Source organism: Phyllostomus discolor, chromosome 6, assembly GCF_004126475.2.
Source record: "Phyllostomus discolor isolate MPI-MPIP mPhyDis1 chromosome 6, mPhyDis1.pri.v3, whole genome shotgun sequence".
Classification (NCBI taxonomy): Eukaryota; Metazoa; Chordata; class Mammalia; order Chiroptera; family Phyllostomidae; genus Phyllostomus; species Phyllostomus discolor.
The window spans coordinates 126,581,784-126,596,126 of record NC_040908.2 but is presented as its reverse complement, the minus strand read 5'-3'; the positions used below and the strand labels follow the sequence as shown (position 1 = coordinate 126,596,126).

At 40.8% G+C, this 14,343-nt stretch overlaps 1 protein-coding gene across 3 annotated transcripts in view; it reads right to left on the bottom strand.

The window, feature by feature from the left end:
* The window catches only part of SYT9 (synaptotagmin 9), a 182,358-nt gene that overhangs the window by 45,608 nt on the left and 122,407 nt on the right, over positions 1-14,343 (bottom strand). For all 3 annotated transcript variants that reach the window (XR_004903904.1, XM_028517552.2, XM_036028948.1), the window contains exons 4-5: positions 2,672-2,792; positions 1,069-1,240 (exon numbers count right to left, since the gene is read on the bottom strand). Coding sequence is in view for 2 of the 3 variants with exons in the window: in XM_028517552.2 (XP_028373353.1) it covers positions 1,069-1,240; positions 2,672-2,792 (293 nt within the window). In the remaining variant the exon portion in view is untranslated. The remainder of the gene's footprint in view (positions 1-1,068; positions 1,241-2,671; positions 2,793-14,343) is intronic.

Genomic DNA, 14,343 nt, shown 5'->3' with positions numbered 1-14,343 from the left:
CTTTCCATGGTTGGTGGGCAGCGACCCCCACTGTGGCCTGACACTACTGGTGTTGTGTGCTGTCCAGCAGAGGTGGGCGGAGGTCTACTGACCGGCAAGGCCCGGCACACCCCCGGGCAGCTCAGCCCCCCTGCGCCCCTAGGGTGGCAGATGGCTAGGCTCCACCCAGGATCCGCTGGAAAGAGTGTTCAGGGCACTGCAGCTGCTTTACTGACATTTCGGGGGCACGTGGGAAAATTTTTAGCTACAAATAATATTTGGAAGATTGTATTAGAAGTCAGAATGATTTCTTTCAAAACTGTGCCCAGACCACGTGGGAGGTTTCCAATTAAAAAGAGACTTTTCATTTCAGTCTAATGACTGGTTTAACATATATAATTCCCTGTTGGTACTTCCTCTGCATATTAAAGTGACTGTTTTTCAAATCTGTTCTTTAAATACACACTTGGCTACAATGTAGGCTATAAATATCTCTTCTGTGCTGTATTAATTAGAAAGTCGAGCATCTTATACATTTTAATGTACCCTGTCACCCATACTGATTCTAGCATTTTCAAGAGAACACTTCTGTGTTTGCTTTCAGACTTAAGTGGATGGAAATGATCTTTATTAAACACACTGGGAGAAGGGAAAAAATAATGTAGTTATGGACTTAGAAATGTGGGCGGTCTGGCTAAAGTAACCGCTTTGCTGTTTTGAGTGGCACCTTCCCACGAAGGCCAGGCAGGATCACCCAAGAGGAGATCCAGACCTGTGGGGCCACAGTTCTCTGGCTGAGGTTCTAGGGGGTGTGCAGGGGTGGAGACGGGAAGAGGTGGGGGTAGGGAAGGATGGAGAAGGGGAAAGGACTGAAAAGGGGGAGGAAAGAATGCGAGAGCTACAGGCACTTTCATAACCCGGCTCTACAGCACGGTTTGGACTCCTTGACAGTCAGCTTTCCACGGGCTGCTCACTGGAGTCACTGCCTGCTACAGGGACACCAGCTAAGTATCTGTGACCGCACCGCCTCCCCCTTCCTTGCTGGGGACACAAAGGACTTGCACTGAGAAAGACCTCCAGGTATCTCACCGGTCGTAGTCCATGACTGCTATGGACAAGTGGATTTGGTCAATGTTGTCGGGAGGGACATCAAAGACTATGGCTTCGTTGTAAACAGGATTCAGGGTGTTCCTCTTGGTGGATGTTTTCCTCTTCTTCAGCCGTCTGCCATCGCACATCAGGGAGACCTTCACGTAGGGATCTGCAGAGACCACGAGAAGCAGGGGTATGTGAGGATGCACTCGGACTCAGGCCGGCAGTTTCCTCGCTGTGGAGGTTCATGGACTGCATGCGGAACTCCTTTACCTGCCTGCCAACTGGAGTTGGAGTTTAATTAATATGATGCCCGGGCAGTGACTAGAGTTAGGATAACTGAGTCTTTCATTCACGAAAAAGCACAGGACACTGTCTCCTCAGAATGTGTGGAATTTAAAAATAGTGTGAAAAAACACCTGTTACCAAATTAGAAACCGTTCCAGCTAGAATTCAGGCCTGCCTGGCAGTGTGACAGGAAAGGAAATGCAGAGGCACTTTCGAAGCGTGGAGACTCGGGCTGCAGGCCCTGACTCTGAGCCGCTCGGGACAGTCGTCTCCTAGACATCAGGTCTGCAGGAGAGGGAGAATTTCAGGGGTGGATTTCCTAGGTGCAGGGGCCGTAAGCCCCCAGAGCTCCCTGCAGTCAGGCTGCAAAGAGGCAAGCCGTTCAGCACGTCAGGAAGAGCAAGGACACGGGCTTGCGTGGGTGCGACGCTGGGATGGGGCGACAGGTGATAAGGCTGGTTTCTGCCTCAGGTGGGACTTCCCTCGTTCCCCCTCACTACCCTACTGCTCAGTGGGGAGTTCTTCTCTCTTCACCTGCATAGCAGTGCATTGCCCTGACTCCCGTACACCGTCATGGAGGGATTTGGCCAGAAGGGGCCACCTCTTCTTTCTGCTTGGAAAACCACTGCAGTACTGGCAGCAGAAAGTGATGTGTCTGACATCCTCTGACGTCAGCGGTGAGCAGCCTGTGGACTGGGTACGTTACGGCCACATTTCAGGAGCCCCTACAGAGGCTGCTTGTGAAGCTGCATATTAGGAACTGCATACTGGGACTTTTTTTAGGGTTTAGAATTTAAGGTACATGTTTGATTTACTGGAAAAACCAAACTGCATAGTTCACTAATGAGCCTTTCATAAGGACATAGAATTCCTCAATCTTTAGTAAGCCTGAGACGACAATTGTTGTATCTGAGGAAAGACTCAATAGGATAAGCTGTATCATCCTATGTTAACTGCAGACCGAGTTCACAATTATGGTGAAGAAGACTTAGAATAATAACAATGACGATAGCTAATGACAAATAGCACTTAGTGTGTACCAGGCATATTCTTATGGTTTGTTAATGTATTAACTCATTTAATCTTATAACAACCCAACAGAGCCAGTTACTACTATTACCCTCATTGTACAGATGGGGAATCTGAAGCCCAGACAGGGTAAGTGATTTGCCCAAGGTCACACAGCTATTAGGTCTAAGCAGGGATTAAACCCAGGTAGTTTGGTTCCAGAGTCCATGTGTTTATTACTGTACTAGAAACTTCATAAGATACAACAGAACTGTGTGAGAAAGTCTGAACTAGAATGTCCCACCTGATGCTCCTGTTATGTCCATCGCCTTTAGATTCCTTGCTTTGATGACAGTGATGGTCAGCCTGCCAGCCGTTGGCAGGTAGCAGAGGGAAAACATCAGCTCTCCAAGATCCACATTGTCCTGTTGAGAAAGCACAAACTGAAGCATGAGGAAGCGTCTTCAGCCTGGTGTGCGAAAGGACCGGCTGCCACTGGTCTCTTTGTGGGGCTCGCAAATCCCTGGGGCCTCTCACCTGCACTTCGGGAACCCTTCGCCGCAAGGAAGCCCAGCCCACCTTCAAATCACAAAGCTGTGGAGGCCACCCAGAGCCTCTGCCACCTTCTACCCAGCCACATGCAGCCCTGCACAGCCTCACCCAAGTTCCTGTGGTCCAACAAGTAGCCCCCAGAGCAGTAGCCCCCACAGCATTAACTATTCTGCATGGAGTCCCCCATGTGGGTCCATTCATACTGCCATCACCACCCACACAGAGCCCACAGGGCACAGCTACCCCGAGAGGCACTACAGCACTGTGCAACCCCAAACCCAGCCCTGCACACATGCGTGCTCTGTGCACAGCCCCATGCAGCCTCATGCAGCCTCTCACACAGGTCCCCACCCAGCTCCTGGGGACTGTCCCACTCCTGTTTCCTACATGGCCTCCCAGTTTTCCCCAGAGGCCTCACATAGGCCCACGAAATCCTCCAAATAGCCACCGTCCATATGCACCCTTGCCCACACACTCTGCTACACAGTACACCCCAAGTTTGCCACTATACCCCTGTATACCCCTGCAAACATGCCCACACCCCAACACACACACACACACACACACACACACTCCTCCACCCACCAGAGCACTGCACACATCTAGTCCCTATGTGGCCTTGAACAAGGACCTTTCAGAAGCCCCAGTAACCCCACACAGCACAGCCCCGGACACATGGGCTATAGATAGCCCTGAGCAGTCTCCATGCAGGGAGCGATGGCTGAGACCTGGGACCCAGACCCCACAGGCCCCTATGGCCGGTCTCGGGGACTCTCACTTCGCTGCAGGGCTTGCCATCTCTTGGTGTGTCTCTAAGGAGCCCCCATTTCCCTCTGTGGGGGAAGACATCTCCTCGGGCAGTACACAGCCATTCAAATAAGTCAGAAGACATGCTGACATGCTTGTCTTTCTCATTTTTAGCCCAGGGAGAGTGTAACCAGAAAGGAAAATAAAGAATCCTGTTCATTTATCTTCAATTTCTGTGATACCTGAGGTTACCGAGCTGGGTGCACGTGTCTAATTAAAACAATTTCATACTGACAAAGCTCTGGGGAGTTCAGTCTTTGCCCTCAACATCCACAGCCTCCCCTCCCCTTCTCAATTCTCCAAGGATGCTTCTATTTTTGGAAGCACAGAATCAGCTCTGGAAGGTCACCTCGCCCAACCTCCCAGCCTTGACTGCTTCTGCTGGGGGATGAGGTGCAGGGAATCTGTTTGGTCGCTAAGGCAGATGGATTGCTCTGTATCTTCATGCACCGCTGGCTTCATGTAAATAAATGACCTCACATTGCAAAACAGGCTCTCCTGGAACCCTGACCTCAGGAGATGCAGGTGCCTGGGCCTGTCCCTCTGGGGCAGAGGTGAGGAGGAGGGATGAGAATTCTACAGGAGTGGGGGTGTCACACAGGCAGGCGCTGGCCTGCTTGTGTGCTACTGGGTTCTGCACTGCAGGAGGAGTGTCTGTCTCACTGAAGAGGGAGGATCTGACCCAGCTGCCTGCTGGTGGCACAGAAGAGAAGCAACAGCTGTCCCCACAAATTATCTTTTTCCTCCCTTACTCCCTGGCCTATTCCTTTGCTCTCTGTCTGCCTTAAGTAGAAAGGTCCAGATTCCTGGCCCAGACACAGTTCTCCCCTCAGTGGGCCTCAAAGCATCTAGCCCACTCCTCTCCTCTCCCGCACAGAAAACCTAGGTTACGCAAAGTGGAACGGGAGTGACCAAAATCATGCCTATGGAGCTTCACTGCCACCTGCCTTTTCAGCATACTATCCCCAAGGGCCCACACTGCACACGTCTACAGGGTCACGATGTGGCACCTCAGGGCCACTACACAGAACTGAATGTACTATGCCAGGTTACTTTTGTGCTAAGCACATTTTTGTCTAACATAAACTCCATTCACAAATATTTATATTATATGACTGTTTGCTCATGAGTAAAAAGAAAAAAATCAGAGCTTCAGACCTGGTGATACTTCAAAAGGGCAACTAGGGCTAATGTCCACATTCGTACTTGAAAAAATTCAGCAAATTAAAGAAATAGGTATCAAGGAGAAAATGCCTGCTTTGATTTCCAGGTGCTTTACAAATAAATCATTAAACAATTTCTATGTTGTGAGAGTAAAAATAATAAAATTTAAATGCAGAAATTTTTAAGTAAAAAGTAAAACATTCCCTTTTTTATGTACATACCACCTATATTACTCATTTCTGCAGAGTAACACTGTGGATAATCATCCATATTTTTCTTTATATCCCTCCATACATACATACATAAATCCATCCATCTGTCCATCTATCCACTCACTCATTGTGTTAACATTTGCAGTGGTTGTGGTTGTTGAGCATCACTTTTTGTCAAGAACTTGGAGCTGTATTTACGGTGGAGAAGAACAGACACGGTCCCTTGATGAGAGGTAGACTTGCCAGGAGAGGGAACAGGAGTTGGTGGCACCTACTGCTCCCTCTGCTTTCTCCCTGTCAGCTGATGCTAATTAGAGGTCAAGAAGCTACAGATTCTGATGTTTGTAAACATTCCCTTAAACCAGTGGTTCTCAACTGCGAGCAATTGTGCTTCCTCAGGGGACATTTGCTACCAGCTGGAGAAATATCTGGTTGTCAAAACTGGGGACGTGAGTATCTTACTGACATCTAGTGGGTCAAGTCCAGGGATGCTGCTAAACATCCTGTAATATGCAGGGCAGTCCTCCACGACATAGAAAAATCTGGTTCAAATGTTAGTGGTCCCAAAGTTGAGAAACTCTGCATTATACATGCTGAAGTGTCCATGTTACTAGTCAAAAATTTTCCAGAATGCTGATAAAAGTCAAACATAAGAGGGTAGTGAAGCACTTGATTTCTTTTCAGCTTGACAGGATCCAAATAGCAGACGTGTCACTGCTGGCTGAGTGCCCTAGGGGGTGGGGGGTGGGGTCCAAGGGGGAAGGAAAATGTCACACAGAGAAATGCTTCATTTGCTCTTGCTTTGTGTGGCCAATTTCAGTACTGTTGGCAAGATATATGGGGAATACATAGCAACTATGTGTGAATTCTCCACCTGCCAATCTATAAATTGTTTCAGTGATTTGCTTGCCTATAATGGGCTGTGATAGCTCTAGTTTTTGTCTAACCTGGACACTTTTGCATTCCTCTTGCTAAATTCTACTGGCGGGCTCTCTCTCAATTCCATAAAGGTCTAGGAGGGCTGCCACAGGAATCCAGGCTCACCAAAATATTTATGTCACAGTCTACCGTTGTCTGTTCAGGGTGAGTTGTGTGGCCCAAGCAGAGCCATGTGGAGTCCTCTCCGAGACTGGAAAATCAATACTGAGAAATTCTCATTCCACTGGGGTATTCACTAGGAGGGGATGAAACCAGAACTGTTGTAAGGTTCTTGTAATATATAGTAAAAGTGGTACAGTATAACTTCAAGTTAGGATAGGATGTGCATGTTAAAGATGTGTACTATGAACCCGAAAGAAATGACTAAAATACAAGGATTTATAGGTAATAAGCTAAAAAAGGAGATATAATGAATGCTTTAAAATATTAAATTAATCCAAAAGAAGGAAGAAAGAATGGAAAGGAATAAGATCAGAAGAGATAATTCTCAAAGAAATAAAAAAAATAGTACAATGGTAAATTTAAACCTAGTTTAATAATTATATTAGTGTAAATAATATAAGCATCCAAATAAAAGGCAAAGATTGTCTGATTCAATAAAAAGCAACATTCAATTTTATGCTCTCTACAAAAAGTTTCCTTTAACTATAAAAGTAAAGTAATAGGTCCTGGTTGGGTGCTCAGGTGGTCTGAGTGTCGTCCTGATACACCAAGATTAAGCATTTGACCCCCAGTCAGGTACATACAAGAATCAACCAATGAATGCATAAATAAGTAAAATAGCAAATTGATGTTTTTTTCCTCTCTCTCTCAAAAAAAAATCAACCAATAGAAAGATATAAAAAAGATATGTCATACTCACACTAATAAAAAGAAATCAGGAATAGCTAAATTAATACCAGATAAAGTATATGTCAGAGCAATGAATATTACTAGGGACAAACAGGGTCATTTAATTATGACAAAAGGTTCAATTCATCAAAAGCACATGACTCTAAACATCCACTACACACCTTCAAAATACATATTTATCCTTGTGAGAATACACAAGTTATAGTCGTAAATTTGAATACCTGTACAACACTACCAACTATCTGGTAGCAACAAACAAACAAACAAAAAACACCCCACAACCAAAAACAAAACAAAAACAATCCCCCCCCAAACACTCTACCAATTAACAGTAGAATACCCATTCTTACCAAAGTGCACCCAGAACACTAAGCAAGATAGACCATATCCTGGGCTATTAAACAACTCTCAATTAAATTTGAGAAGATTCAAAGCATATTTTCTGGCTGTAATAAAAATGAATTAGAGATCAAATGATTTAGAAATAACAAAGAGTTATCTGGAAAATCTCCAAATACTTGAGAACTAAATAACTCACTTGTAAATAATCCATGGATCAAAGAAGAAATCAAATGAGAAATTAGAAAGTATTTTAACCTGAATTGATATGAAAACCCAACATATTAAAGTTTGTGGAATACAGCCCTAAAAGGAGATTTATCACACTAATATGTCTATATTACACAAGAAAAACACTCTCAAGTCAATGACCTCAGCTTCTACCCTAGGAAACCAAAAAATAAAAATAAATGAAAAGCAAAGTAATCAGAAGAATGGAAATAATAAAGATTAGATAAAATAACATAAGGATGTATATTTTAAAGAATCGAGTAACTCCTAAAGAACTAATAGGTGTATGTTCTTCACCAAGCTAGTATTGAAGATAAAATGGAATCATAAAAATACTCAATGCAAAAAAGGCAAGAAAAAAGAAAAGTACAGATGAAACAAACAGAAAAGGCAGCTTTAGACACTACCATATGGATAATTACATTAAATATATACACCTAATAACCTCAATTGGTCAGACAGAATAACAGAGTAACACTTAACCACATGTGCTGTCTACAGGAAACCCACATCAAATGCCATGGCAATGAGAGGCTATGAGATGAAAAGGGGATGAAAACTTAGGTGATGTAAATGTCAACCAAAAGGAAGTTGTAGTGGCCATATTGATATCAAAGAAGATTTTAGACTGAGGAATATTACCAGGAAGAAGGAGACATTTCATCAATAAAGGGTCAAATCATCGAGAGGACATAATCCTAAATGAGTATGTACCTAATATCAGAACTTCAATATATATTAAACAAAGCTGCTAGAAGTAGGAGGAGAAATAGGCAAACCCACGAACACAGTAAGAGACTCCAACACTTCATCAGTAACGGACTGAAGAAGCAAGCAGAAAACACGTGAGTGTATAAAAGGCTTGAACAATACTATAAGGCAGCTTGACCTGATAGGTATTTACTCTGCCCATCAATACTTCACCCAATGATAGCAAAATGGACATTTTTTCAAGTATATGCCAAACACTCACCAAAATAAAGCATATTCTGGTCCATAAAAAGTCCTCATTAAATTAAAAAAGACTGAAATCTTACAAAGAACATTCTTTAACAAGAATAAAATTAAAACTAGAATTTGATCATAGATATCTGGAAAATCCCCAAATATTCGGAAATTAAACAATACTTGTCTACATTACACACAGGTTAAAGAAAAAAACATCACAAGGGATGTTAAAAATTATTTTGACTGAATGAAAATGAAGACACAAAATATCAAAATTTGTAGGACACAGCCAAAGCAATGCTTATAGAGAAACTTATAGCATTAAATGCTAACATTTAAAAGGAAGTATCATCTAAAACCAATTACCTGAGCTTCCATTTAGGACCACGGAAAAACAAGAGAAAATCAAACACAAAGTAGATGAAAGGAAGCAAATACTAAAGGAGTAGAAAACAATAAAATGTAAAAATGGAAGCGCTAGAGAAAATCAGGAAAACCAACATCCTGGCAAGACTGATGAGGAAAAAAAAGTGAGATAATATCAACCATCAACATCAGAAGGAAGTAGGCACGTTCGTATAGACACCACAGACACTGAAATAATAAGGGGACATTACAGAACAATTTTATCCCAAGACATCTGACAACTTAGATAAAATGAACAAATTACTTGAGAGACAAAAAGCCATGAAATTTATGATAAAAAAACATTAACTGAGAATATATATTATTACAGACTTCACATTTTCAAAAAAAAATTAAATTTATTCAGGTGACATTGGTTAATAAGATCATATAGATTTCAAATGTACTAAAAATGCTGGACAAGAAATACAGTATGTTATACTATAATATTTTATCTAGGTAATTTATTAAACATTAGAGCAGCCAACAAAGCACACATGAAAAAATAATTTTGAAATTATACTTTTCAAAATAAAAACCTAATAAGACAGAAAATTATTGAAGAAAGACCCCACCATATCAAACTAAGGAAAAAAAGCAATTACTGAAATCGTCTCACACCCACTAAATAAATGAAGTCACAGTTAAAAACTTTCTCACAAAGACAACTCCATCCCATTTTAGAAAGAAATAGCACCAATTCTACACAAGCTTTTCCAGAAAACAGAAGAGGTGGGAACATTTCCTAACTTATTACATGAGGAAAACATATCCTAATGAGGAGAGCATTATATCCTAATGCTAAAACTAGATAAAGATCTAAGAAAACTAGAAACCAGTGTCCTCATGGACATTGGCATGATTAGACTTAATGACATTTTAGCAAATCAAACCCAGAAATACGTTAAAAAAGATGTGTATTTTAAAGTGGGGTTTATTTTGGGAATGAAAGTTTGGCTTAACATTTGAAAATCTTAATAAGGTAAATCACTGTATCTACATACTAAACAAGAAAAACCATAACAATAGATACAAAATGATCATTTGACAAAAGTCAATACCCAATTCAGGGTAGAAACTCTCAGCAAACCAGGAATGGAAGGGGATTTTCTTCTATTAGGAGAGGCATCTGTATAATACTGCAGTTAATACTATACTCAATGGTGAAAGAATGAGCACTTCCCCCCCAACATCAGCCAACATGGCTAGGATGTCTGTTCTCACCACTTCTGTTCAACATTGTACTAGAGGTTCCATCCAGTGAAAAGAGGCAGCAATAAAATACATACACATTGAAAAGGAAGAAGCAAAACTGTCTTATTTGCTGATACAATTATTGTTTATGGAGAAAATCTGGAGGAATCTATAAAAAGGTACTAAAATAAGTTTAGCAAGGCCAACAAAGGCAATACAAAAGCAACATTATTTCTACATATTAGAAATGAAACAACTGAAAATTGAAATTTAAAATGTAATTCACATTTATACTTTCAGATAAATTTAGCAAATTATGTACAGGACCTGTACACTGGAAGCTACAAAACACTGCTGACAAAAATTAGATAAAACTGAAATAAATGGAGAACATTCATGGATCAAGAGACTCAGCCTTGTTGATATCAATTCTTCCCTAATTGTATTGAATTCCTATAAATTCAATACAATTTTTAAAAATAAAATTTATTTTATTTTTTTCATCCTCACCCAAGGATATGTTCATTAGAGAGAGAGGAAGGAAGAGGGAGAGAGAGAGGGGGAGAAAGGCAGAGAAGGAGAGAGGTAGAGAGAGAGAGAGAGAGAAAGAGAGAAATAGAGGATAAGAGAGAAATATCTATCGGTTGCTTCCCATATGCACCTGGTCTGGGACTGAACCCACAACCTTTGGTGCATGGGACAACATTCTGACCAACTGAGCCACCCAGCCAGGAATCAATACAATTTTAACGAAAAGCCCAACATACCTTTTGTAGATGGTGACAAACTGATATTAATATTACATGGCAATGCAAAAAACCTAGAATGTTCAAAACCAGTTCAAAAAATACAAAATTGGAGCACTTAACACTACCTGATTACGAAATGTGGAATAAAATTACAGTCATCGAGATGGTGAGGTGCTGGCAAAAGGACAGACATAATGATCAATGAAACAGAATGACGAGGCCAGAAATAAACCCTCATTTGTATGGTCAAGTGATTTTCTAGAAAGGTGCCACATAATTTAATGAGGAAAAGATACTCTTTTCAATAAAGAGTGATGAAATAGTCGGCTATCTATGGGGGGAGCAAAATGGAATTTATTTATTAAGAAATTGTGTATTTATTCTTACATGTTTAAACTTCAGTCACCATCAAAGTATTCTCCATTTGATGCAATACACTTACGGAGACTTTTTTTCCGCTGCTCAAAACAGTTTTTGAACTTGTCAATTTTGATATTTTTTAATGCTTCTGCCATTTTTTTGTTTCACCTCTTCTACAATGACAAAACATTTTCCTTTGAGGACTTTTTTCATCTGGGGAAATAAAAAAAGGTCTCTTAGGGAGAAACTGGGTGAACAGGGAGGGTGGGAAACAGGGGCCATGCAGTTTTGGTCAGAAATTGCTGAACACTGAGCATGGTGTGGGCAGGTGTGCAGGTGCGCTTGTAAATTACCCATCATGAAATGGGCAAACACGTAGAAAGTCTTCAAAAAAATTTTTCACTGAAGCCAAAGGCAGCCTCTCACAACAATGCCAGCTGGTACACTGATAACAGATAGGTTCCTAGAATGTTCACCTGGTGGGAGAAGGCTGTACTACAAGGTGCCCGCACTGCAGAAGATAATTCCAGGGGTTTTTTTGGTCCCCTCTCCTCATATTTGCAACACACACACACACACACACACACACACACACACGACCTTTCCTTCACATGCTGTGAAAGCATTTACTGGAAAAGGATCATGAATCACGTAAGAACTAAAACTATGAAACTTGTAGGAAAAAGCATAGGAGAAAATGTGACTTCCGGTTAGACAAAGATTTCTTAAATGGACACAAAAAGCACAAAGCATAATAGAGAAAAAACAATAAATTGTGCTTCATTTAAGTTAAAAACTTTTGCTCCTCAAAACACATTGTTAGGAAAGGGAAAGGTTTATCTACTAGGTTGAAGGATCATACCTGCAAAACATATAGCTAATTAAAGGCTTTCCATCCAGAATACAGAAAGAACTACAAATCAGAGAAACAACCTGGCAAAAATATGGGCAAAAAACCTGAACAGACACTTCATCAAAATTACATTAAACATCAGTGAGACACCACTATACACCTACTAGAATCATTAAAATGAAAGACTGGCCCCCAATGCAAAGCAACTGATCTGATAAGTGGCTGCTGGAAATGCAAAATGTTAAAGCCATTTTAGAAAAACAGTTTGGCAGCTTCTCTTCAGGTTACACATACACTTGCCAAGTGACCCAGAAATCCCACGCCTACTTCTTTACCTAAGGGAAATAAAATCACACATCCGTCCCAAGACTTGTATGCAATTTTCCTGAGGCCCAACTGAAAAGAAACACCAATGTAGCATCACATGGTGAAGAGATAAACAAAATATGGCATGTTCACATAATGGAATACTACTCAGCAACCAAATGAAATACACTACTAATAAAAGAAACAACATGAATAATCTTAAAAGTATTACGCTGAGTAAAAGCAGTCACACACAAAGACAGCAGGCTGTATAAAATTCGAGAAAAGGCAAAGTGACAGAGGCAGAAAGTGATCTGCAGGAAGTAGGAACCAGGACTGGGAAGAGCAGATGGACTGTAGAGGGGCACTGGGAAGACTCTGGGGATGACGGACACGTTCTGTGTCATGGGTACGGTTGTGGACCAGGACTACACACATGACAAAACCTGTGTGCTTAAAACTAGTTAATTTCATTTTATGTTTAATTCATAGTGGGTATTTGAAAATTCTGAGAAGACTTTGCAAAGGGACTATATTTTTGTTTTCTAGTTTTATGGCCTTTAGTCCAGAATTATCCTATCCTATCCTATCCTATCCTACCCTATCCTATCCTACCCTATCCTATCCCATCCCATTCACTTGTGCTCAAATGCCTCTGAAAATAATGGGAATTCTCTATTTGTAGGGGACATATTTTTACATGTCTATTAAACCAGACTTGTTAATTTTGTATCCAAATATTTTTCTTCCTAGAATTTATTATGCTTTTGTCTTTTAAAATGTGGTTTTTTTACTGCTCTGTTTCACTGACAAATTATTAACAAATATTTAAACTATGGTTAAGATATTCTAATTTCTTGGCTCATTGCAGTTTCTTAACATCCACATCATCCCCACTTTTTAGATACAATTTTCATTTTTCTTCACTATGTCCTTGAGTACCTTTTCTCCCAGTGAGAGTTTAACTACTCAGAGGTAGTTAAAATAATCTTTATTGTGCTCTGATTTTTTAAAGGTTTAATTTATTTATTTTTAGAGAGAGAGGAAGGAAGGGAGAAAGAGAGGAAGAGAAACATCAATGTGTGGTTGCCTCTAGCATGCCCCGCACTGAGGACCTAGCCGGCAACCCAGGCATGTGCCCTGACTGGGAATTGAACCGGGTACCCTTTGGTCACAGGCTAGTATTGAATCCACTGAGCTACACCAGCCAGGGCCATTGTGCTCTAATTCTTAAAAGAAATTTGGCAGGGCACAGACTGTAGGTTCAAATAATTTTATCTTAGAATCACTTTATATTGTCACAATGTCTCCTAGTACTTTATGTTCCAGCAGGGATGTTTGATGCCATTCTTTGGTATTTTTTTTCTCTCAAGGAGATTTTAAGATTGTCTCTTTGTACTTTTCCTTTGTATTTGTACCTTCTGAAATTTCCCCAAAAGGTATTTACATACCTTGTTCTCACTGATGTTGCTTGGTCCTCAGTGATCAATGTTAGAATTCTTTCTCTTGCTTTAATCTCTTTTTCCAGTGATCAGGTGATCTATTTACTTTGGACATTCTCTTTCACGGTGTTGATTTTCCTCTGATTCCAGTACATCCCTAATTGTCTAGATTTATAACTGAAGGGTCAAAGCAAAAGTCTTTTGTCTATGCTGTGTGTAGTTCTTTTCCTATTATTTTCTGAAGAACCTCAGGAGGTGAGACTCATGGATTTCATCTGATGTATTTAACTGGAAGTTCTGATAAACTATTCTCTAATACTACTTGTGGTACTAACATCACCAAAATTATTGAGTTTTGGCTTTATAGAAAGTTACACAAGTTAGGTAAAGAGAATCATTATCAAAAGACTTTAGATACTCTCATCTCTTCAATATTTTTTGAGTACCACTATATGGGGGGGTCCCCAGGATCACCCACAGGTTTTATGACTCACCAGAAGGACCCACAGGACCCAGAAAAGTTATACTTGTAGTTACAGTTTATGACAGCCAAAGGACACCGATTAAAGTAAGCAAAGAAAAAGGTACACAGGGCGCGGTCCAGGGGAAACTAGGACGAGCTT